Source organism: Ruditapes philippinarum, unplaced genomic scaffold, assembly GCF_026571515.1.
Source record: "Ruditapes philippinarum isolate M1 unplaced genomic scaffold, ASM2657151v2 ctg606_1_1_1_1, whole genome shotgun sequence".
In the NCBI taxonomy this organism is placed as follows: domain Eukaryota; kingdom Metazoa; phylum Mollusca; class Bivalvia; order Venerida; family Veneridae; genus Ruditapes; species Ruditapes philippinarum.
In genome coordinates, this window is record NW_026858164.1 from 312,474 (window position 1) to 339,434 (window position 26,961).

Consider the following 26,961-nt stretch of genomic DNA (forward strand, 5'->3'; position numbering starts at 1 on the left):
CATTTTGTGGTTTCCTCTTATCTTCCTCAATTGCAATTCTATTGAATAATTATATGTTCTGTGTAAATTAAACGTATGATTAAAGAATTTTGATTTAAAGCGTCATTTTTTACATCCGCTGGCGATACTTAAACGTATTGACTTTCAATGGGTAAATTATTAAGAGGAACATGGAAATCTTTTATTTAAATTTAGTTCATACTTATATATTTTAGTTCGATTGCGTTGGAAGCTAAAAGCTTATTGAAACACTTTTGAATCCGTTTTGGAACCAGCTATAATACTAAACAATAATTGTAAAGTTTCCTGCTCAGGGAAACAATGCCTTTCCTTTGACGGGGTTTGAACCAACGCGGCCAGCAATCCTTAGACTGCTAGTTAACCACTCGGCAATGCTGCTACCTATTTCTTTTAATTTAAGTGACATTTGAACAAGAGGCGTTGAGCTAGTATATCTATACGATCAAGTAAGTAAACTAAGCAACAAAGGTAAAAGTTGCAATTTGAAAGACAGACTATAGACCGTTAAAGCTGCATTTTATAAATTTTACAAAAACAGAAATAGCGATATTTCGTTAATAAAATGGGTTTTATATTGACTCCCGTTTTTATTTTGGTGTACAGACAACCAAAATGAGTTTAATAAGCAAAGCAATCTGCAACCTCATTATGGCGAAATCGGAAGTAAAATTTCTGTTTGCATGAGAAACTCCGCCTTCGGGTCATTCATACATTAATAGAAACATGGCTATAAGTAGCCATCCGAATTTAACGGTATATTTCTGCATTATATAACTGATGTTTTTATACAAATGTAATCTTTTTTATGAGATGATTAGTTTTTTGTGAACGCCAGGCTTAATGCAACGTGAAGCTAAAACGGTAAAAGTTTGTTTGCACAAAAACATCTCACAGATAGCAACTATTGATTATATGTCTAGGTTTTAAACTGTGACGTAACGCACATACGAGCAGATTATAGTCTTCATTTGCATTTTAAATCTTGTATACGAACTTTAATGTTACCGTGGCGTTTTCTTTTATAAAATCAATTTATGAACAATATTTAATGAGATTTAACACGATACTGTTAAAAAGGTTCTTGAAACTGTAGAATGCTTGTTTTTAAGCCGACGGATATTTTTCCATTTTATAAAATGCAGCTTTAAGACGTTTACAAATGACACATTGAAAATCAAAATGTTATCTTTAGACAAAAAATGTACGGCATTACACATATGGGAATTAGCATAATTATGCCTTTAAAATATTTTGACATGTTTTCTAATTCGAAATAAAAATGTTCTTGTCTCGGTAAATGGATTTCAAGATTTATCGAAGTTTAACTATGTAAATGCATGTTTTATCAAAATTGCAATAAATAATGATGAACCGATCTAAACAGGCTTAGATCTATATGCATCAAGTAAAATTTCGTCAAATACATCAAGAAGTCTATAATGACAGTATTTATTATTTAAAAGACAAATTAAAAAAGTTAAGTTGCCGACATATACCACTCAGTCAAATAGGTTCGAATGAAGAAATACATTTTCAAATAACTGACTCATTAATTAATTGAAATTACAATCAGTAGATATCTATACGATCTATTTTTATCGACGTACCAATACATGAACAGAAACCTCATCTACACTCTAGCAAATATTTATTTTGGCTCAATATTGCAATTAAACCGAAAATAATATGAGATAAACTTTAACGACATTCCATTTTCTGATAACTAGAGAACAATTTTAAATTAACTTGGATTGATTTTATGAAATTTGATGGCTCCTGTTGTTGTGTTTTATTTTTTTTTTTAAATCACCATGCTCTTTTAAACCTATTTATCATCCATGTAAATTTAACTTGTTTGTGTCTTAGTTTATTAAACTTCTCTTCACGTAATGTATTTGGTATTCTATCCATAACCATAATTTCAGACGATCGATATTAAGTCTGTGTTATCAGTCGTTGATTGGACAACTTAAACGTATATTTTCTTCCTCTATCGATATTTATATAAACATTTTAGACACTGTTAAACATGAACATATAGATCAAGGATTATAACTATTTGAAACAATTGAAATTTGGCTACGGTAGATAGTTGATAGGTTGATAAATCTTATTTTGAGTTTTTTTTATGGTGGATTTCAGATTTCTCAATTATGGTAAGTAAATGTTTTTAATTTGAAATAATTATGTTGTAAAAGAAAACATGTTGTACTAAACCATTTATATAGAATGAAATTAACATCAGTGAAACGTTATTAGCGGTTTAAATATTATAAACAATAAAACAGTAAACATAATCACAATTTGATCATTTTAAATCGATGGAATAAAACTACGGGCACACGTTACTGCGTTGTAAATATGTATCTTTTAAAATCTGTCGGCACGACAAAATTGACAATATTGTAGATTGGGGTTGTTAATAGAAGGCAGTTTTTTTATGAATGCTGGACTTCCCAGCACCTGCTTTAAGCAGAATTCAAAATTCAACAAAAATATTAAAAAACATAGCTATTTGTGTAAATTTGCTCATATGCCTGTAATCTTGGAACCGCAAATGTGACACTTCTTTGTGATTCTATAAAAAAGGTACAGTATCACGCATAAAACAATATATCAAGGGTCATTATTATCTGTAAATATATTTAATTAACGCCTTGAAAAAAAGTTAACGAAATGTAGTGTTTAAAATCAATCAATACACATGTGTTCAATGACAGTGCTCTTAATGTCCTTATTTTAGAATTTATTTCTATCATTCGCTAAGGCTTCGGCATTTAAACTCGTAGTATTGACATCTATAAGTGTACTATCACTTTGGATGTACGCCTGGTATTTGTACATTGTTTTAAATATATTTTAAATCATGTCATTGTATAAGAACTATGAGCTACTAACGCATTTTTTCCAGCCTCCTGGTGCCCGAAGTTCAAACGTGGACGATGCTATTATGGAAAAAGTTGTAGAAGCTATAAGAGAAAGCGATGAGAAGACACTAAGAAATATTCTTGATTCAAATGCTGATATCGACCTTGACGATCAATATGTAAGGAACATGAAATTAAATGCAATCATATTTAAATTTTATTTACTATTTTACACGTTAATTTTGTTGTTCATTCATCTAGATGCCCACATTGTAGAGCAATTTTATGGTGATTTTGTAGATACTCAATGTAAAAATGGATTTTCAATTTTACAATATTGTTTTTCAATTTCAAACACAGAGATATTTAGACAAAATTAACTTTTGTAATATAAAAGGTATCAGAGTTGAAATAACATTTATGGGGAAGTTTTATTTTTCACAGGATGGTGCATATCCTTTGCATATGTGTGTAGGACAATTAAATTGTGTCAAAGTGCTTCTAGAACATGGTGCCAGTCCGGACATTCAGGATCTGGTACAAAATGCTTTAAAACTTGTTTTTATCCCCGTTAAATGTTAATTTTATATGCTGATCATTTCAGTATTGTTAGAAAATGTAATTCTCGTTTGAATTTTCCTTTTGTCATAATATTAAGAAGTGAACTTATGGCTAATCAGATTTATTATTTTTATTATTCTAACTTTTTCTATTCTACCAAAAAACATATCCTTTACATCATCACGCTCTGTTTAATTATCTTAATGGACATGACGAAAATAACTTACTTATATTACTAAATATACGATCAATGTGCCTTTCTTTATGAATTAAGATTAAAAATTAAGTTTGATTGAACTTTTGATATTTTTTTATAATAAACAGTCATCATTAGTCGCCGGTAGAAACCGGCGACTATATTTGTAACAGTTTAATATTATACCTATGGTAGGAGAAGGCATTAATTTCTGTAAATAAAAGCATTATAATTACTGAACAATTAAAGACTACAATTGTTTTCAGTAATCACAAAAATTCAAACATACAATAACGTTGCTAAATGAAATGAAATATTCAAATATTGACATCGTAAAAAGCAACATTACAATTTTTATAAAATGAATTAACGACGTATCCCTATGGACCAGTCATTGAATTTAGGGATGCTTTTACTTTTTTTTTAAAGTGTCAAGCGTTGATATTTTATAATAAATAAATCATGCATGATATTTGAAATGGCACTTTTAAATTATCTGGTTGTTTGTATCTTTTGAGACCTATTCTATTTTTTATCTTATTTATTATAAACAGTTTCTCCCAGCATCACGTGACTACACGTTGTATGTTATTGTTATAAAATCTATTAATAGTAACAAATTGCTGATAAGACAGACAAACAGATGGTTGGCAGCTGATAAAGTGCAAAAGTAGTTTTGAATGAAAAATCGGGTCGGAATCGTATTGGATACAAAGAGAAAACTAATAAACCATCTTTGTGTTGATAGTTTATCGCACTGAAAGGCAATTAAACGTTAACTATATCGTATGTAACGGCAGGAATATTGATTTCAGCCAAATAATATATTTTTTCGATAGTGCATATTAAGAATAATTTTTTTATGCAGACACCACTTTTACAGTAGAATTGCATTGTTTTATAAATGCAGTAATTAATCATATATATTTTCATAGTCACTTTGCAAATATACGATGATCGGTAATAATTTGTCGGTAATTATCGGATGCTGAAGAAAACCATACGGAGTTCAAATATATGGTACAGCGGTATATGTATAAAGTAGAATTATAATCATATCATTTGCTTTACAAGCATCGATGACAAGGTGTTAGATTTTAAGTTAGTTTCAAATTGAAGACTGTATAGGTTCGATAAAGTGATTTTTTATGTTTTCTTTTTATAATAATTTTTGTATTTTGCAAAAACTTGACCGTTTATCAAAATTATGAAATAAAAAGTGCTAGAAATGAAACACACGATTTATCAACTTATGTTTCATAAAGTTAAACGATATAATAAAAATCAATTTATGAAAACTACACACAGGATTTGTCCGAGTTTCGAACTTGCGCCTACTTCATGTAGGTTACAACTTCGTCATACTTACCACTAGGCCATCGAGCAGTATTAATTGATATAATTATACATGTAATTATACTAAAAAATAAAATCGTTAACATTAACCATAATAAATTATGTAAGCAAACGGAACAGCTCCCGAAAATTATTGAGTCTCGGGTAAATATTGCCAAACAATAATTGCTTATTTAATAATGATAACAGTTTTTTGACAAAATTGCTAAGCCAGTTTGTTTCAAATATGATGTTTTATTATAACATATATAACATAAATTTATTGCATAAAACTCTCAGCAAGAAAGATATAATTGTGACAAGTAAATGAAAACGTGTTTATGAATAAACATTACTAAACTTATTGTTCCTCTTTTCTTTATACTCGAACCATTAAACTGATATTTTCTTTTATTTATGATAATACAATCATATTTCTATCCGGCGACTTGATGCTTTAGCATCAAAATCTCTACTTGTATTTTTATTTACCTGTTTTTATATATGTAATTATGTAGGAAGGGAAACGTCCTATTCATTATGCTGCAGAGCGAGATTTTGTTGAAACTTTGTTGTACCTAGTATTAAATGGAGCTGACTATGACACACCAGTAGCATCTGGGAGCTCTGATGTAAGTTGATCAGCATTATCGTATGTCTGTTTATACTTGTTAATAAGAAGAACCAAAACTATCAACTTCAAAAACAATTTATATTGTAATATCATAAATCGGTGCTATAAATTCACTTACATATAAAACATCAGCTGTACATGAGCGGATGTGTACACACTAACTGCAGAGATGGAGTAGAACCTTTAATCGTTTTTTGAAGCCTTCATTTTTTTTATTTTAAAGATAAATTTTGAAGGAAACACTATTGTTTAGATAACTTTAATGTTTCCAACTCCAGATGAACGGTATGACACCACTTGATATAGCATTTGAAAATGACGCATTTGCATGCCAAGACTTCCTTCATTTTCTAGGAGCAAAGGTAAAAATGAATGTTTATATGCTTCTTAAAGTTGTTCATTCACTACATATTTGACAGTATTTCTGTGTCTTATTCTGAAATGATGTTTATCTTGAATAAATACTATTGATCTCTTATAGAAATTCTAAAATAGTGAACAAGAGAACAGAATATCATCAAAACTTTGATGTGTAATTTTCATTTTCAGTTAGGCCTTTTGTGTTATTACACACGATTTTATTCAGATAACTAATGTTGGGTTGAAATGAAAAAGAAAAGAAAAAAAAGAAAAAAGGAAAATAAAGTTAAAAAACATTACAAAACAACAGAGCAATATAGTCATACGAAACTTATTTTTCAGATTCATCGTCACACTATTTTAGATGAGGATGCAAAGTCAAAATATGATATTATTCAGAAAGGATATGCGGATGGGTTTGTTTTTATAATATATTATTACTTTAAACGTCTTTAAACATATATATTGTGTGTATTTTACACATGATGAAAGCAATCGAAAAATAGGGAATGTCTGAGGCAATTCGAAAACCATCATTGATTTCGAATTGGCAAAATAATTGCAAATATTTACAAGTGTTTCCTTTTTTAAAAGAAATACTTACCATTTTTAGCAATTTAATCTGGATTTCGAATTTTGGAATTCTTATGCTTTATGTTTGGTAGAATTTAGATTTATGATCATTTCCGTATATAACAACAAAGCTATTACATGATGATAATAATAATATAATATATGGCTATTTTATATTATACACATGTAATCAACAGTCGGTATACTTATTCGCTTTAAACTCTAACATGACAAAGATAATTTGTTTGGATAATACTTAAAAGTCGTTTAAAAGGATATGTAAAAACATCTCAAAACACAACAGATACAAGAAAACATAATCGTGAACGTGAAAATATTATAAACTGTTTATTCAAGGCCACACTATCATATATGCATCTATTTAGTTGTTAATACAAAGAACGTATTTAAATAATATATAAACAATGAAATTATTGTGTTCTTTTATTTTTTAAGTAAAATTATACACGGCGGAATTACAATAAAAGCCAATACTGGACGACCACATGATGTCGTTAGTCGCGATGGTAAGAGTGTTGATATAGGCTTACAAGGATACGGTGACTCGTTTATTGTATATATACGTAGAATGGAAGTGGACTACCAGTCAAGCAGCACAAGAATTCCACTGGTAAGTAACCTTTAAAATAAGTACAAAATGTACTTGTTTCAACGAAATGGTCTTCATTATTATTACAATGAATGACACCTTAATTGTTTCTTTAATTCATATACTTAAACATATTTGGAACAATTTGAATATATCAACGTGTTAATTTAATGCACGTTTTTAAGAATCTACATATTTTAGTAATATCTAAATATTCTAGTAATTATTGACTTTGAAATAATAAAAGTATTACTAAATGTTAAACAAAATTGACAGGTACTTGTCTCAGACATCTTTCATAACATTTTAGTTCATATATTTAATTTAAAACGTAAACCACATTTCATTGATTAGTGTGAATGATGAAATATTGCTCTTTAAGGTATCGATTCAAGACGGAATGGAATTGGTCAGCGACATATATCAATATAAAGTGGACAGAAATGCACAATGTGACTTACATATACCTGTAGTGGAGGGTCTAATGCTTGATAAATATAACAACCTTGTGGTGGTACACATGACCGACTTTGAACAAACCTCAAGTGATGTGTATACAAACGTTGATATTGTAGGCAATAAGGTGCACACTTTAAGAACTTATTATATAATAACACTTTGCATGCTACTTACAAGTTGCATTAATTATATTTGAATAAGAATTTGAGTTAAAATTGAAATATTTTGTTGCTATGTTGAATCATAAATAATAGAAAATCTAACTTTCTTTCTCAGTAAGATAAAATGAGACTAAAACGATATAACAAACTATTTTAAATATTCTTACATTTCTCTCATGCAAAGACATTTCGTGTGTTGCATTTAATAACTTTATAGACAACTGTCAGTTTATTTTTAATTTGCATTGAATAGATGATTATCAAAGGGATGACTTTGTGTTCTTATGGTAGCAGTCCGATTGTGTCATTTGGGATTTTTACGAACATAAAAACTGACAACATATCTCGTGATCCAAATGAAGAACTGAAAGTAAATTCGACGGTAGAAAACCTTTTTGCAGTCACTGTTCCAGCTGGTATTGCACCAACATGTACACAAATACAGCTTCAGGTAAAATGTTTACGAAAATAAGAAAAGAATATCAACGGTATAACGCCAAATAATTATCACTTTTCCGATTTATCTTCAAACTGAAGCAAAGACAAAATAAAGAAATGAAGTTTCTGGTACATCGAAAAATTAACCTTTTATGTCTGTAAACAATTCCAAAGATCTCTTGCCTGTCAATTCAATGAAAATGGTACATTTACATTTCTGTATTAAATAGATTCATGATAGTTATAAGAACCCGAAGGTACTTTCCTTTCCATTATTCGTTTACCTTGATAATGGAAAGTACAACGTGTCATTTAAACAATATTTCATGTATATTTTAATTTATTATCTAACGAAGTGCTGTTATAAGTTTTCGTGAAAGATAATTTTTAAATATAAAGAAAATACTTTCACTGTTACAATGCTCAATCGAATTTAACATACATTGACAATGTATATATCATGAGTTATATAAATCTCTTAAAACGTATGCGCTTATATTGATAGATCCCTACTCTGATCTTTTTTTTTGATTTAACCACAACTATTGACATGTGTTCTTTTCTTAACAAATAGGTTGTGGTGAAATTCTTTTTGCAATGCACTTATCTGGTTATTTGATTTAGATAGGTTAGGGTAATATAGGGATCTATAAATTGTCCTATCCATCAATTATCTTTTAATATTTAAAATGTTAAATAGTAAATAATAGTCTCCAAAATGATAACTTAATGCTTTGCAGTGTATATCGAAACATAAATTCGTGGCCTAATTTATTTCAAAAAGGTGATAAAATCAAGTGTAGAGAACTCCAGTGATAGCATCGACGATAACGACGAAGACTATGGCAATAGTTCTGATTTCCTCTCTGTAGCGAGTGTCAGCACGCAAACAAGTCGCAAAAATTCTATTGTCTCGTCCCACAATCCTCCTCTAGATACAAGGCGTCCAGTATCAGCTGCAAGCAGACAAACACACAGTGAAGAAAACCTTAACATACAACTACCAAAACCAAGAGATGAAAAAGGAAAAATCCAAGTAGTTGTAAAGTGTCAACAAGGTGATTTTTAATCAGCACATTTTTTAAAACATGAAAAGTGAACGCTGGAAGAAAATAGAAATTATATCGAATAGGTTGACATATACCTTGTTATGACTGAAAGAAAACACTTAAAAGTTATAATAAAATATTGTACAGGATAAAGCTTCATTTTATCGAATAAATATTAATCTCATTGCTAAATAATATCATTTTTTGTGACATTGATGAAAATAGTTTCAGGACTGATATCTAAATGATATACATAAATTTAAATCCTTTGATCTAGATCAGTATGATTTTCATTTCATTTTGATTCAAGAAATTATCGTGAAGATATAATTGTTATATGAATATTAATGTTGATTAAACAATTGTATCCTAAAATAGTTTACATGTATGTTTCTTCACAGGGCAAGACGGTACGGAACCTATGAATTGGGTAAAACACGAACAATATGAAGTTTCAGGAAGAGTTGTTAAATGTAAAGAAGCAAGTTTTGCAAAGTAGGTACATTGTATTACGCAATGATTATTATTTTGTAAAACGTGTTAAAATATTCGTTCTCATGAGTCAAATGCTAGAACACGGTACACTGTATAAGTACAAAATAAAACTTATTTTCAAAAACCACACGTTCTTACGCATATATACACCAAAACATTCTTTTCACATCCTTACGTTTATCCTTTACGCATTTCAGTTACATAGTAGTTAATGTGAAGAAATTTGGACACCTCATTAAAGAATTTGTGAGTGAACTGTACACAAGAGCGCTCGGCAATAAAAAAGAAGTTAGATTGTTTGCTATGGTTAAACAGGTTAACAGGCTAGAATATATTGTCAAAATAGTCTTGTGTGAATCAGATGTCTACCCAAATAGACTACAATCATGTTTAAAAGATGGTTTCCAGGAACAAGAATGTGGACCGACTGATTCATTTGAAATCAATACAAAATGTACATTCATGCTTAAACTGCTGTTGAAGAATGCTGAAGTCAGTATTGGTCCGGACACATTACCTATACAATATCAGGGTAATCATCCAAAATCACAAGACTTTCCTGTTGATGCACAAGACTCAGACACAAAAAGCGCATCCGGTCGATGTTTGATGTTCAAGAATGCTGTTCCAAAGAAAGAGGCCTCTTTTTATGGGTAAAAACTTTTTCTTTAAGATAACGTACTGATACATAACTATGACTTATCACATTTGTTAACTTGTACTTATGTTATTGTGATTCTAAATTTTTTCATAATGCATTAAGAGTTAATGTCAAACATCGTTTTGACAATGATTAGATGAATAGAATAAATGTCATCGTTCAATTTTAAAATAATAAATTTCTGTACTTCCTTATATGAATAGAAACATTTAGATATTTTTAATAACTAACACAATTTGTATCAATCATTCCCCTGGTGCCGCCTTTGATAGCATTTGTTTCAACTACATTAAATCTCTTCACTCTCACTGCAAATACAAAGCCAGAATTATACTTGATTGATATGTATCACTATTTGGTATGTTTTTAAAAAGAACTTTATAAAACCTGCTCTTTGGAAAATTGCCCATTTCACTAAAGTGATAATGCTGTAATTATGGACTTATATAGAGAAAAAAACTTTTGAAATCTTCTTCTCTGAAATAATTTCGTACGACCCTTGATTTTTTTTCATTTTTTTGAATAAAAAATACCAATAACATACTAATTCTTGTGACAGATAAACATGAATAGCCCATTTTAATTATTGTAAAAAGCATCAACTGCAAGACCTAGAGAAGATATTGTGTACTTAGATTTGTCCAGTATATAGACTAATGTTTATACAAATCATTCACCATAATACCTACTTTTCCATTTACTTATAAGGATATAATATGTATTTCTGGACTTTATCGCCTAATTTGTTTAATTTTTACTTATTTCCCATCAGTCACATTCATTAAGAACGTATGTTTTGAGTGTAAAAGGACAAATGCCATATCTTTTCTCATTTTCGTTTATAGCAAGAAGTGTATAACAACATTAGCACTTAGGTTTGGGAGTTGTAAGATTGACTGTATACCAAATGGTAAGTAACTTTCACTAGCTCTTTAAAGTAATCATAGTTTATTGACATGAATTTGAATTGAAAACATATTTTATTCCAGTAAATAGTACCATTTAAATTGGAGTAAGCTACTAACATTAGTGCGAAGTTTAAAGTTCGCATGCCCTTTGTTGTGTTTCTAGAATAATGAAATTCCAAAATTGTTAAAAAGGTAAGCCAATAACGTAATAGCGTTTAAAAGCTTTTCACTTGCAAATTGCCTAAGGAAGAAAATCAGAAAATATCATTTAGAAATTTACTTCAAACTATAATTTCTTAACAAAATTGCTTATGAGTTCTGTTTTAAACTGCACAGGCCATTATAAAAATTCAAATGTTATGTTTTTAGGTGTTTAAACCTCAGTGGAGTCCCTTTAAGTAAATAACATAAATATAAACAATGAAGATTAATGAAATTGAAAAAAAAAACATATTTGACCAGTAAAATAGTAAAAACTTTAAATTGGCAGTAAGCTATATACATTATGGTAAGTTGAAAAGTTCGCCAAATGGCCGGTATTGTTGTGTTTTCTTAGATTCCATTAAATGAACATTATGTCTCAGAAACGAATAAATTGTTTTCTAGTCCTAGGGCAAGGGTAGGCATGGTTTTTATAACGTTTAAGTATTGGTTTAGAGCATGTTACTTGCATATTACCTTAAGAAAGAATGTAAAATCATTTGTCATAAAAGTATCAAAATGTTAAGAAAGTAGTATATTTACTCCCATAACTATAATTGTACTTTACAAAATTGCCTTATGAGTATCTGTTTTGGAAACTGCAACAGGAAACCATAAACGTTGAAAAAAAACTTTTGAGAAATTAAAAGGCACTTCTGTGTTATAATGGGCCTTAGATATAAGATTAATCTGTATAAGATGACATTTGTTGTTATCCTGTACGTCTAGTATTAAGTCTTACATTGTCATAACTACATGAGTCTAGCTGTTTCTGACTTTTTTCAGACAAATTTCTGAGTGACAATTTCATTGAAGACGTTGCAAATAAAACAATTGGATTCAAGTGGTTTTCCCTTGGTGTTCATCTTGGATTTAGTTGTGAAGAACTATTTGCACTTCAAGATATTGAGCCGCGAAAAAGGAATGCGATGGTAATATTTGTTTCTATCTTATCATATGTGTATTCTGACAATTGTAAAAGCGTAGCTGTGTTAGATTATTACTTATCCATTGGTATTTGTGTAATTAAACTGTACTTTTGATATTAAATGATAATAAATAAACACATTTGTCTGTTTTTTAACAGATTTTGTACAAATGGAGAGATGAACAAGCAAGCAGTTTGGATGAAAAGTTAGACAACTTAATAATAGCAACAAAAGCAGCTGAATTGCCGAAACTAAAATCAGAATTATGTCAGGCTGTTTCTAAATTGTAAGAATCTTTTTAGTTTTTATAATCAGATATTGAAGTTACAAAAAGGTTGCCGAATAACTTGTTTTTAGATTATTTTGTTTAATAATTAACTTTTATGTATGAGATATACTGATGTTTTTCTGAGTATTATAAAATGTTAAAAATTGTTTGAATCATCTTGTGTACATGCATTGATAACCAAAAATTCTTAAAAATTTGACAAATTCAGGGTAGAAAGATATTGTATTGAACAACTTAGACATTACTCACAATTACAATAGAGTTTTAGGTCGGTGAGATTAAATTGTTATAAAAAAGCACATTAAGACAAAAATCAGGATACATTGTACATGTATTGATTTGTTTATAATTAGTCGTCAAGGAAACAGTATACTTGAAAGTTGGATACAGAAATATCAAGGATCGGACACCAGTTTGGATTTACGCAGTCTTCAACAAAAAACACGTAAGTACAAAAATTGTAGACATTTTACTAACATAAGAATAAAGCCGATAATACGAACTATTAAATGTTAGTAGACGATTCGTAGACCATTAATTTATTGAGATTATTACCCTCCAACCATCTTTTTTAAATATGATGCTAAATCAACTTGTAGCCTCCCCATATAGTGACAAATTCCTTCTGTACATTGCGGAACAACTTGGAGGAATAGACGAAAGATTGTTTATTGAACTAGACTTAACTGTTGCTGAGCGAGAGGAAATGCAGACAGGTACCACTTACCAAAGATGCAAGGTAAACATTTCTACTACTTTTAAACTGCTTCTAAACAATGATTTTGCAATGATTTACCAAGCAATGTACTCCATTGACCAATCACGTGTATTTCAGGATAATTTTACAGACTGTTCTTTTTCGGTTACTCCTAATATACTATTTATCAAAGAATAATGTAGCCTGCACACTCCCGCTGATGTCTTTCTTTTCTAGTTATGTCTTTCTTTTATATATATTTGTGTGTATCTTTACAATGACACTGTTTTAGCCTACTTTTCATAAGTTTAAACTTTCCTAGTAAGCTCTTGCGTTGAATGTTTATGTTTGGATGGCATAATATATTTTCCTTATTAATGTATATTGGTGTGTTGGGGGTCCTTCAAAACCGATTTTACACTATAACTTATTGTTGTATAAAGCATGAAGATAAAGAGCCAGAGAGCCAGAAATCAACGGGCACCAGAAAAACAAGTTTTTTTGTGTCTTTCCATGCTTGCTTAATATAAATTATTAAGTTAAAAGATAGAAAAGATGATAAATTATCTTGATAAATTCAATTCGAAAAGAAGTAAATATTTTCTGGGACACTAGATTCTGTAAACAAAATAGACATACATAGCTTTAATATTAACACTTTCATACAACACTTTCATACATTTATCATGTGCATACGTTGGTATACATGCATGTTTATACAAATCAAACATAATTTATCCTAATCTTGTGAGCCGTTTTAGTATTGACCTTTTCGGTTTTGGACTTTTTATTTACTGTGCCATTCTTGAAGTAAAACATTTCAACCACTAATAAACATAAGCAAGTTTGATTTTATTAAATGTATGTTTATTGAGTCATTGCCAGTTGCTACGTTTTTTTTATATAACTGAAGATCTTGAAAAATACTGTATGTTGATAGAAATATATTTTAGCTGAACTTTTCTACTTTACACTTTTACTCACAGCTTCTTATGTTGGCAAGAGACAAATCATCAAGTGACATAGCGTTTTTGAAGAAGCTTAAAGGAACGCTGTCCAAACAAAACTTAAACTTACAGCTTCTGGAAATATCCGAATGCGCAAATAAATGGTAAGCAAAATCTTCTTTTGATTACTAAATAAACGACGTGGGCAATATCAGGGTTAGTAGCTTTAAAGGCAATGTGACGAGTAAAAATTAAAGGCTTATGTCTGTGTCAGAGCCATAACCTTGTGGTGCCATAAATGTTTTTTAATCTATAATCTATCAGCATAGTGTTATATTGTAGCATCACTGTGTCTTTCACTCACTAATGTGTCCCATATAATATTGCGGGATACGTGATCCTGTCCTCCTGTTTACATTCGCAATATATATTTTTCTTATAGCGTGATGTAGACAATGAGTATCGTTTTAGATTTTTTCTAATGTTAAATTCGAAATTCTTTGTTTACATGAAAGAAAACATTATTTTATGCTAACCTGCTATGGAGAATAGGCAGAGTGGTAAAATAAAAAGAAAACTCACTTTTTCTAACAGGCTCTCGACTGAGGAAGCACAACACGTGGAGAAGAAAAAACGGGATGCAATAAAAGAAGTGTTCAAATGACAAAAACGTGTGTCTGATATTACAACCGTCTCGTAGCTTGCCATTTACAGATACAACTACTACACAACTATGTCAGTTTTAGTATTCATTTATGTATACAGTCTGTGATATAGCTATTTAAAACGTTATTTCATCGACATTTTATAAACTCATATTTGCGATGGTGCATGCATAACATTATACATATGTTTTATCCCTTTACAATAAGAATAACTAACACTTAATGAAACAATTATCAAAATGATTAAAAAGTATAGTAAACGTTTTCCCAGTTTTACTTTTCATTTTGACACTTCTAAAAAAAAAAAAAACAACAAAAAACAACAAAAAAAAAAACCACTACATTTTTAATTGTTTCTGTATGGTCATAAATAATAATGTTTAGGATCTACCTGATAAAAACATTATGGATTAAATTGTAATCCATGTAAAATGTCAAAAATGATACAAGTTATATATGTAAATGTTAAGTCATGTGATAAAAAGGCCAACGGCTTGTCATTCTCAGATTTTTTATGCTCCCCTAAGGGAGACCATATAGTCGCCGATTTATACGACCGTCCGCTTTTCTTGTCCGGAACATAACTCTAAAACAACAAGAGGTATCAACCTGAGACTTTGTTGGTAGATAAATATCATTTAGAAGATGTGCATCGCACAAGAACCGTAACACTGCCTTGCCTAATTTTGGAGTTATTGCCGTTTGTTCATTTTTACACTTTGAACTTTGTCCGGGACATAACTCTTAAGCTATAAGAGATATTAACATGAAACTTTGTAGAAAAATCTCATTGGGTAGAAGAACAGTACAAAAACCGTAACTCTGCTTTGTTTACTGTTGGAGTTATTGCTCTTTGTTCATTTTTACACTTTGAATACTATTGAGGACATAATTCTGACACTATAAGTGATATGAACAAGAAACTTTGTAGGTAGATAAATCTCATTGGGTATATGTGCAGTGCAAAAAACCCATAACTGTGCCTTGCCTTATTTTGGAGTTATTGCCCTTTGTTCATATTTCCCTTTTGATCTTTGCTCGGGTCATAACTGTGAAAATACAAGAGGTAGCAACAAGAAACTAATCCGGAGATATATCTCATTAGTTAAAAGTGCAGTGCAAAGAATAGTAACATTGCCTTGCATTAGTTTGGAATTATTGCACTTTGAACTTTGTCCGGGACATGGATTTAAAACTACAAAAGGTTTACTTTTCTATGTCCAGAACCTTTTCGAGGAACCTTTTCGAGGAGCATTACCAGGTTCAACCGGATCTTGTTTGATGATACTATTGGTGTTAGATAAGGAGGATCTTTATCCCAACTTATGTATAAATGGTTTTATATTGTTTTCGTAATGTACAGTTTTATGGTAGATCAATTTACTTTGTATGAATAAAACGAAATAAATACTACACGATCACATGAATGGTGTAATTCTATAAAGTGTATGTAAGAAAATCTTGGATATGGATTTTTGTATGATATTTTAAAGTAAACAATACTAACTATAGATCTTTTAACTCAAAGATATATTCAAGTTCAATATGTTCAGGAAGAGAATGACCTAATATGTAACTAATACAATATTGATATTATTAACGAATTATTGTGAATCAGATTATCATTTTTACATTGTTATCCAAATACAAGGAACTACGTATAAAAGTCATTCGTATGCTCATTTAAACACACATTTTCAAAACTTCTTCATTTTTTATTTTAGTCCGTGTAATATTTTCACACACACACGTGCATATCACTTTTTCTAAAATGATAATAAGAACAACATAAAATACGAATATCAAAAGCCTTTATTTGAGATTCTTACAGACATTTTTCTCAAAACGACGAAATTACAGATTAGTAAAAAATCTAAAACTAATATTGTTTAAATCAAAGTGTTCATATAAAGCTTTGTTCATTATTGAACTATTTTCATTGAAAACATCACAAGCTTTGAATTTAATATATCCACAGATGTTCAGTTTGAAATATCTTTAGAACACAAATATACAGGACAGTAAAGCAAGCAACAAATGAATCCATTTAAATAATGAGTATTGTTTACAGATCTCATATTTACCCTGCTGTGCATTTATTCATAGTATTTATTATAAATAAAAAACAAAAGATACACATAATATACCAAAACAAATTTCTAAATACATCTTCCTTTCTTTAAACTATCTTTCAAAATACATAGTACATCAATGATAGGCTAAAGAATATAAAATGTCGTTACTACCATATCAATCAAAAGATTTTGTTGAAAATATCAGGCTTTTATATATTGCTAATATCATAGATTTAGTTTATAAAATAATTGAAAAAATAGAACATTTATATATCTTATTTTTATTGCGCCTGAAATTACACTATTTAAGTAAAAAGTATTACATTTTAATGATTTGAATGTACTACGAAATAATTCCAATTTTGTATAAAACGATATGACAGCATATTTTAAGAACTGTTGTTAAAAACACGCAGAAATATAAGTAATTAACGCAAAAACAACATTTTTATACATACAAACTCATACTTTATCATTATGCTAATAATAGAAGAATTTACTGGCATAAAAATTTTTGAAAAACAAAAAAACTCATAAGACAAATTTCAAAATTAAAACGATGCATATATATACAAATCATTTTTATCAAATGCTACCGATACATGTGACATTTTTTACCTATAAAGCATGTAATATTGTAATCGTCATATTGTCTACTGCTCTGTGAAACAATAAAGTTTGTTTGAAAAATCATTACATGCGATTTTACGAATGTTATTGCTTATTATAAAAGTGAACATTATTAATTACACATTACAAACGCTGTTTAATATTCTTGTTATGCAGCTTATTTTGCGATGTCATTAAATATGACATATTCTATACTGGCATATACCGTGGCATTTGTGAAAAACATATACAAGTATATTTATAATATATATATTAAATTAACTGTGTGCAATCTTAAAAGTGAATCAACAAATGAAATGAAATGAGCGTATGTGCATGAACTTAACCTGAAGTGACGCCCATAGGGACCTGATAAATACCTCATCTCCTGTCTACATCTGCAGCTAATCTCACAGAGCAACCTCCTTACAACGATAACACCATAATAAGTTATTTGATATAGTTATTTATTACATAAACTTAAAGTTCAGATAAGAAGAATAAATCTGTCCTTCTTATGTTTATTCATAAATACGACAGAAAACGTTGTACTTTTTACTTTTGTTATGAAAACTTTAAACTATATTATAATCACAATAAGAACTTAAACTAAAAGTTCCAGAATCTATCATTAAAACTTCTATAAACTAAGACAAGTGTTCGTCATAGTGTTAAGGTAATGTAGAATTGCTCTGTCAAATTAGATGCAGGTAGCAGAGATCTTGTGATGAAACTGCTCGAAATTTCTAAATGAAAACTCAAAATCGTAACAAAATACATGCTCATGCACAACAGAAAAATGGAATAAAATATACATGCGCTACTGTAGTGTTTGCAATTGAAAAATGATTTCTTTGTCTATTTCTATCAAGATTCATGCTTGAATACGTTATTCTGTGTGCTAGTATATATTTTACATGCTTGAAAGCATAGCAAAACTATTTCTTAACAACTTTTCGAAATCTCATTTTCAGGCGGCTTTTGCAAATAAAATGTTATTTCTATATTTTAAAGTATGCATTTTCAAAATTGTTGATTTTTTGTAGAAAGACAAGCATTTTTAAGCTTATGACTATTTTAAAATCCAATTACTATTACAATCTTATTATGATAAAAAATCACACGATAACATATACGAGAGTAAATAAACGAATGAAATGTTCATGCAAAGAAACAAAATTCACAATTAAACTTTGAATCCAAACTTGAATACAAAAATTGGGACTCACTGGAACAAAGCATACTATAATAAGCATCATGACATTTGCTACACAATAATAAACTAGTATTAGTCGACACACTACCTAGTATATCTTACAAAAACGAAAAAATAACAAAACATACTGGCCCGTTTTGATTTTATGAGTTTAATATTCTTTTTTTTTTTGCAATTTTGGCAACAAAAAATGGGTTATTTATTTGTTTAGACTCTGTGCATTATTAGTTTATTATTACTTCCGAAAACGTTGTACAGTCTGAAAACAATAGTTGTTTTCTTTTATACTTAAAAGCAGTCGAACAAAGAAATGCTAAGCGAAAATTTGACGGGTCAACATGCTTGGGAAGTAATGAATTAAGCAGGGACATGCGGGCACCTACTGTAATAATGCTGAAACTATATGGAAAAGTAAATGAAAATAAAATGAAAATAAGAAGCATTCAGAATTATCACAAGTCTTTTGATTTGGTTTAATGTAATATCTTTATGGTATGTGATATTTAAGGCCCCTTGACATTACTCCCAGGTAGTCGCACTATCTGTGGTCCTCCTGCTGGTGCAAAATTACAATATTCGCAATATCCCGGAGGTCCCTGCGAACCTGGTGGACCTCTTGGACCATGGGTACCAGGTAATCCTGATGGACCTCTTTCTCCAGGTCTACCTTCTTGACCAACTCCAGGTGGTCCAGGATTACCTGTAAACACACATATATCGATAAAATCAATCATAATGAGGCAAAGATATTAAATAAAAACTTAAATCCGAAAATCTTGTTAAGCAAGAATAATTCGTGAAGTTAATACTGATATCTGAAGTTAAATAACTTATGACTATAATGTTAATCATAACGGATGATTTTCAATATAAAAGGATAGAAAATTCATAACACGCATAATAACATGTATGTCATCAATCAGCAATAGTAAACCAAGTTGATATGTAACTAAATACCTGGCATTCCACGTGGTCCCATAATGCCATCTTTGCCTCTTCCTCTCGGTCCTCGGTCTCCTTTCATTCCTTGTTCACCTGGTGGACCTACTGGTCCCTGGGTTCCTGGAAGTCCTGGAATACCCATGAAACCTCTTTCTCCTGGCTGACCTGGCTCACCACGTTCACCTGTTAACAAAAACATTGTTAAATATAAAAATAGGTTCAAAACGACTGTAACACTGAGAATAACATCGTGATCTCTTCTGATATCAAATATAAGGCCAGTTTAATATGGCTCAGAATGGGCGAAACTTTAGTGCTATTATATTTATGTTGGTCCTTCAAGATAATTGAAACCTAAACATTATTTTGTTGAACATTGACTACGGTTGAGCTGATGTTAGAGCACGCATGAGATATTTCGTTACCTCTCATGAGTAGACTCAATTAAACAAGTCTGCAATTTTCACAATAAAACTTTATTTCCGTGCTCACGAGTGATTTCTTCCAGATTTTGCCACAATCTAGATGATCTTCAGGATAAGATACTGCCCATGAACTAAATGAAACCGAGCCTACGACATTTTGTCGTTTTGGGCATTCTTTTAGGAGGATATAAAGAGAATTTATCTTTTCACTTTATTAAGTACAATTTGTCTATCATATGTCTGTTTCTTCAATAAGTTTAAAGGCAAATTACGCTTCAGTAATCCATATTTTATATTTATTTCTTTAGAAATATCAGACACTTGTTAAATTATGTTTCGATAATAGATTAAGAGCATGTTAGATGTTAATTAACTGAAGAAAGTAGCGCTGAATGTGCAATTACGTGTCAAATGTAAACAAAGAAGTATTTTGACTTCCATACAAAATACTAATTCAATATAATTATACCAATTTCCAACAGAGAAAAAAGTAAAAGATGGCTAATCTTTCTGGCCGAGGAGGTTTTGTTTTAACTAAAACACGATACTATAAATAAAAAAAAGTTTGAGAAATAAAAATGATTTTCTTTATATCTGAGGCATAATGGGCCTTTAATGGGTAAGGGAATTTTGTTTGTAAAGGAAATTCCCCTTTTGCATGAGCCTTCGTTTAAGGTCATATTATTGACTGCTTAACATAGTAAAATGTTAACACGATTTATTGGTTAAAAATAAATTTAGTTTTTAATAATTTGATAATTAATAATTATGGCTTAACCTATTTAACCGTTTTGCATTTTTTTTATTATAACAATTGTATGATATTTATTCATATAATTACCTGGGAAACCCTGCTGTCCAGGAGGTCCGGATTTTCCTGGTTTACCAACACCTGGTGGTCCGGCTGGTCCACGCAAGTCTGCTACTAAATCTTCTAGCTGCTCACGTAATATTTGGAAACAAATTTGTCTAACCTCTTCGTCTGAAACACCCCTACCCTAATTTAAAAGAATATCATTTCCTTATTTTTAATCTGTATTTTACATAAATATAATATCAAATGACATAGAATATATATATATATATAAAGTCCTGACGAGTCGTATAGGTACAGCATGTTTGGTTAATATTAAATGATTAATTTCATTTTCATTTTAAGACAAATTTTCATATATCTAACATTCAATTTTCATGTTCAATGTTGTTACAAACATCTGTATTATTTTTAACCATAAGATTATTTGTAATAGCTTAATATTAGAAGTAAAATTGTTGAATTTAATTCAATTCAGTGGTAGTTCAAAAGTAAAGTATCAGCACACATAAATAGTATCAATAACAAACATACTGGAAGTCCTGGCATGCCAGGAGAACCCGGTTGTCCTCTCTCTCCAGTGGGACCGGGTGGACCTGTAGGCCCCGGTATTCCAGGGGTTCCTGGTGCACCATTACTTCCCTGTGGTCCGCGTTCTCCCGGTGAACCTCTTGGACCCGACTATAAAGTGTTAAAACTCTTTAACATTTTTATCAAATGGCATGCGTTGAAAAAGAAACAATTACTAAATTCAACAGCAACATATTTTTTTCTAGAATAAATTTAAGTAACTGAAAGAAGAGCAAACATTAAATATTAAAAATAAAAATTTGTTATGTTTGTAATTCATGTTGCAAATTAGATTCAGCAGAAGCGTTAAGCACCCGTGTGTATTTAATCGGTTATAATTCACTATCCCTTGAGTTTTTGCTGCTCTCACATGCTTGCTAATTGGCTTAATAGCTTATTTCCTTTTCAAATTCAAGCATCAAAGCAATGTCCGTGTGTGCTATCAAGTTGATGCTTTTGTCTTATCAAAAACGTATAAGACTTCAATTAAACTATGAAATGAAACACACACCATGCGTTTGTAATTAACAGAAAACCAACGCTGGTTCAACATACCCATTTCAAAGCATTCTTTCCATTTTAGATTAAGGGGTTTAATTTTCGGAAGGTATGTCGAGTCAGTTATATAATCCTTTATCTACAAATTAAATAATCAATTTACATGCGAATCTGTTTTTATGTGTGAGAAAAAAACTTTTCAGAAAAATGTGAATCGTTTCCATTTTCACAAAATTTGAAGGGGTAGGAATAGTTTATTCACTTAAGAATTAAATTTTGTGGATAATTGTGCGTATGTCAAACAAAATCTCTTACCAAACCAGCACTCCCAGTGGGCCCAGATGGTCCCTAAAATATAATTTAAGATAAATACTAGTATTATATTGTTTAAATACTTATCTGGTTTTAATAGTTGTATATGAAAATAAATAATATTTTAGGAGTTATTATCAAACAAAATGCATATTTTATATATTAGTATCTGTAATATGAAATATCAAGAAACATTTCCTTCTTGCTAATTTAAGATGTATTAAATACTTATTTATTATGGTCAAATTGACAACAAAATATTTGAATAATTGCTGAACTACAATTTATTACTTATTTAACTTAGTAAAATTATTAAACGAATATAACAAAATCTGAACAACCGGTCTGCATTACAATGTAAATAGCTCTATACAACCATGACGTTTATTTTTTTTAATCTCTTAAAAGGTGACAAATCAAACAAATATGATTATCATGAACATTGTCGGTTTTTCCTTTTCCTGAAATAAATTGAAATGCGGTCAATATTTATTACGCTTTGAAATAAAAATAAAGGCTATCTTTTTACGAATTGCATTTAGTTAGTATATGAAGCAAAACCAAAATCAATATACTTGATGTTGAGAATACTTGAAAGAAAATTATATATATAAAGATTTCAAATAAATTTGACATATTTAATTGAAATTAATAAACTAAATGACAGATCATCCAAAAGAAAACGGGCAAACTGAATGTTTAAACAACACAACTAATAAGGTTTGGCTGTTAGGTAAACTACGCAATGCAAAAATAATAGTCAAGTAGGGAGAAGTAACTTAATGAGAAGAAAGATGGAAGAAAAATAAATTCAGCAGAATGGTCGTGGCGAGCTAAATGCTTACCGGTTGTCCAGGAGGGCCCTCTTTACACAGGGCACTTACCGGCAGCCCAGGGGGACCGCGCTGCTCTTGTCCACCGTTCTGAGCAAGTATATCATACGAACCAAACTCCTAATAAAAAAAATAATTGTTGATTGATATCATAATATATGTGCATTGAAAAGGAATATTTATATTCACATACATTTCATTTATTAATAAAAATGCTTGCTTTGTTTACACTCAAGAAATGTGTATTTGAAAATAGCATTTACCGTATCATTATACCTTATTATAATACTGTTGTCAAACACTACATACATAACATGTTTCTGTGACAGATAAACGCTTGATTATTAAATGATTCTTTTCAAATTTGAATATATCGAAGTTACTTACCAAGCCCGATCCCTTTTCTCCAGCTGGTCCTGGTGGGCCCTATAATGTAATGAATATATTTATTTCTAATGCATCATTCTATTTTCATTTTATCAATTTACGTTCTAATATGTGCGAAAGAGCATCTTCACTATAATTTTTCTTTAACGTACCGTAAAGGTAACTCCTAGTCACATTTCAGTAATCTAATGCAGTGAAATGTTACTTGTTTAAATGTTTAACTTTAAACATCATATGTTTAATCTCAACATATTTGTAAATAACATAAATATAGTTTAAAGTTAAGTGAAAACAAAGGTTTTCACAATTCATATTTAGACATTCAAAAAGAATATAAACAACACACATGTTAATTCCTTACTGACAGACCCATGAAATAAAAATAGAGCAGGAGTAGCCTAAATATTCATGCAGTTTAATTAGATTGTGATAACAACAACATCCAAAGAAAATAACCCATACACTGACAAGTCCAAAACACATAAGCTCCACCGAAATCCTTTCAATTACAAGCAGGACTCAGTCAGTTCTAGATGACGCTTAGTTAGATATGATTCAACTAATGTCGTTCAATGTAAGAAAAAAAACCTTACATGTATCTTTGGAATACTATTTATTCTATTATATAAAAACATAGAATGAAATTAGATTGCTATAAATGAAGATCACCATATGAATAAAATAGAAACAAGAGAAAGAAAAAATCAAAGAACGCCTTAAACGGCGGAAATTCGCACTTATCGAGCATGAATTTGAACCCTTAAATGAACATTTTGAATATCTTACAATTTTAGACATTTTCATATGTTTGTAATCTTTAGTTCTTCATTGTTATCATTTCAAGATTTATCAGCGTCAAAAAGTAAAACTCGAGCATATCTATCATAAGTCTTACCGGTGGTCCAGGTGGACCAGCTTGTCCCATCATGCCCATAGGGCCGGGTTGTCCAGGTTGGCCTGTTGGTCCCTAATTCGTGAACAATCATATCATGCATGGTAAAATGTACTTGCAAAAATATTATTTTATTTAATATTAAAATGTTTCATTTCAACATTTATTTATATGACAAAAAGTTTCTAGTTTCAGGATTTATATTTAACAAAAATATTTCCGTTTGTGCTACGAATTGTTTTATCTGTTTGTTAAATCAAATATTTTAGATTTTTGTTTTGTTTATACATAAATTAAGTTAAATTTCTTTGTATCATATCAACTGATGAATTTTTTCAAAGCAAAAAATGTTTTGTTAAATTGTGTTGGTTTTATCTTTATATCCTATATATAACCTACACATTTCAAATGTTTATAATGTTTATATAAATCTATTTTTTATCTAAAAAAATAAATTTGCATGATGATAATTCACATAAAATTAATTTTGTACCACTCTTCCATCGGTTCCAGGTGATCCACGTGATCCTTGTTCACCCTTTTCACCGGCAAGGCCCTATTTTAAATACAAGGAATGACATGCATGTATAATAAAAGTACTTACATATATCATACAGAAGTGCATTTCTTTTTCCAGACTGAAGTTGGACCTTTTTGCTTTGCATTATAAATGTGTTAGACAAAGAGGGACTTACTGTGAATGTTGTTCCTTTCACTCTAAATTCCTTCAATTTTCTACGTTTATTTTTCCTATTTCTACGTTGTTTTCGTTCTGTTTCCTCTGCATTTAGAGTTGCTACCACTAATAGCACGATTACAATGCAACAAATGCGTTTAATTAACATAATGAGGAATGTCCTTATACACAGATATATCTCCTCTTTTACTCTTAAATAAGCTCACTCTTTCTGAGGTCTGTTAACGTTTGGTCAGGGAATGCAAACAGTAAGGAGACCTGCTGAGCTAGGGGTTTTATATGAAGTCTGATCTCTATAAATCTGTGAAACTAAGTTAATCTAATTTATCAAATAATTGGTATGTGAATGTCTGTTTTTATAGTTTACACGTTGTGGTCTATACAACGCTTTTTCAAATATTACGGTCTCTTGCTTTAATTGGCTTTTAGATACTTCTAACATTCATTGAAAACCTTCAAGTAGGTCAACTTCAGTCAGTTTCGAAAATGCTTGAAAGAAAAAATCAAATTAAACAAACCATATTGAAATGAAAACAGTATAAAGGAATAATTAAGAACAAATATCAAGAAAATCAATAAAATTATCTATAATAATTTTATATATTTAACAGAAACTTTTAACCTAATTAACAGAAACTATTTTTTATACATTACATTAATCCTATCTCAAATGAAATTATCATCATATATTGAATTTTTATTTATTAATTCTCACCCTTGGCCCCTGTGCTCCTGGCTGACCGGGGGTTCCGTTGTCTCCACGCTTTCCCTAAATTTATATGAGATTCTATTTAATATTTTATTACTTTAAATGATAATTTACAAATAGCTGTTGTGCTTAAAAAGATGTTCTATTCAAGGTCTAAGAAAACTATACCGATAGATTTTAACAAAACATTTATAGATAACTAAAGTATAAAATATATCTTGCTATTTCCTAGAAAACAAACGAAACATTTTTCGCTCTGGGTGTTCTTTACAATTATTGTTAAAGTTCTGAAAGGTTATTTTATTTCCTCTAGTTAAAGGATGGGAACGTTTGATGCAATTCGTAACCTCTGAACAGCTTCCAAACGCATTTAAAACTAAAATAATGTAAGTGAATTATTTTTTTTATATCTATCACAATCTACATTGATGTCTACTTATATGAAAAAGGATTTTAAAAGCTAATCAGGTACACAATTAAAATTATGTGCTGTCGAACAAATACTATTCGAGAATACATTCAGGTGTTTATTTATTCAATTTTGGTTTAAACAGTATTTATTTATTATAATACAAACATATACAATTATGATACAACAACATTATATAAACAGGATTGAAAAGGAAGTCAAAGACTTATATTCAATTATATTTATTCAATTTTATTATTCAAGAAAATTCAACAAGATATTTGAGTACCTGCTGAGGCTAATATTCTTAAGTCAACATAAAGTTGAGCAAAATATCGTTTTTTCAGTAATAAAATCGTGAAATATAAGACATTTTATGTTATACATATTAAATATAATACATATTTGATATAATACAGAAACGACTATATTCATACACATCGAGAAATGAAAATTCGTTGACGATATTATATCATCAGGAAATGCTGATATCATTTTGAATATTAAACATACCATG

General features: G+C 29.8%; 2 protein-coding genes across 6 annotated transcripts in view; one reads left to right on the top strand and one right to left on the bottom strand.

Moving 5' to 3' along the window:
• Positions 1-2,013: 2,013 nt before the first annotated feature.
• On the top strand, positions 2,014-15,341 carry LOC132752335 (uncharacterized). Its single transcript, XM_060742644.1, has 19 exons — positions 2,014-2,177; positions 2,933-3,067; positions 3,333-3,425; positions 5,499-5,612; positions 5,893-5,976; positions 6,317-6,390; positions 7,004-7,178; positions 7,540-7,740; positions 8,031-8,228; positions 9,000-9,273; positions 9,666-9,759; positions 9,957-10,412; positions 11,266-11,330; positions 12,316-12,461; positions 12,617-12,744; positions 13,101-13,192; positions 13,347-13,486; positions 14,431-14,555; positions 14,986-15,341. The coding sequence occupies exons 1-19, from the start codon at positions 2,175-2,177 to the stop codon at positions 15,053-15,055; spliced, it is 2,667 nt and encodes an 888-aa protein (XP_060598627.1). The 5' UTR covers positions 2,014-2,174; the 3' UTR covers positions 15,056-15,341.
• Positions 15,342-16,850: 1,509 nt separating this feature from the next.
• The window catches only part of LOC132752336 (collagen alpha-3(IX) chain-like), a 30,876-nt gene continuing 20,765 nt past the window's right edge, over positions 16,851-26,961 (bottom strand). For 4 of the 5 annotated variants that reach the window (XM_060742649.1, XM_060742646.1, XM_060742647.1 and 1 more), the window contains 10 exons: positions 26,042-26,095; positions 25,123-25,185; positions 24,633-24,704; positions 23,738-23,776; positions 23,363-23,470; positions 22,521-22,553; positions 21,672-21,818; positions 21,165-21,321; positions 19,914-20,081; positions 16,851-19,656 (listed from right to left, as the gene is read on the bottom strand). In XM_060742649.1, the coding sequence (XP_060598632.1) occupies positions 19,460-19,656; positions 19,914-20,081; positions 21,165-21,321; positions 21,672-21,818; positions 22,521-22,553; positions 23,363-23,470; positions 23,738-23,776; positions 24,633-24,704; positions 25,123-25,185; positions 26,042-26,095 (1,038 nt within the window). In that variant the 3' untranslated portion in view covers positions 16,851-19,459. The remainder of the gene's footprint in view (positions 19,657-19,913; positions 20,082-21,164; positions 21,322-21,671; positions 21,819-22,520; positions 22,554-23,362; positions 23,471-23,737; positions 23,777-24,632; positions 24,705-25,122; positions 25,186-26,041; positions 26,096-26,961) is intronic. The other variant, XM_060742648.1, reaches the window with a different exon arrangement.

Bases quoted from the DNA above. Each gene is read 5' to 3' on its own strand.
- LOC132752335 (XM_060742644.1), top strand. The intron at 5,613-5,892 runs GTAAGTTGATCA...TTCCAACTCCAG, and splicing joins TAGCATCTGGGAGCTCTGAT to ATGAACGGTATGACACCACT. The intron at 5,977-6,316 runs GTAAAAATGAAT...CTTATTTTTCAG, and splicing joins TTCATTTTCTAGGAGCAAAG to ATTCATCGTCACACTATTTT.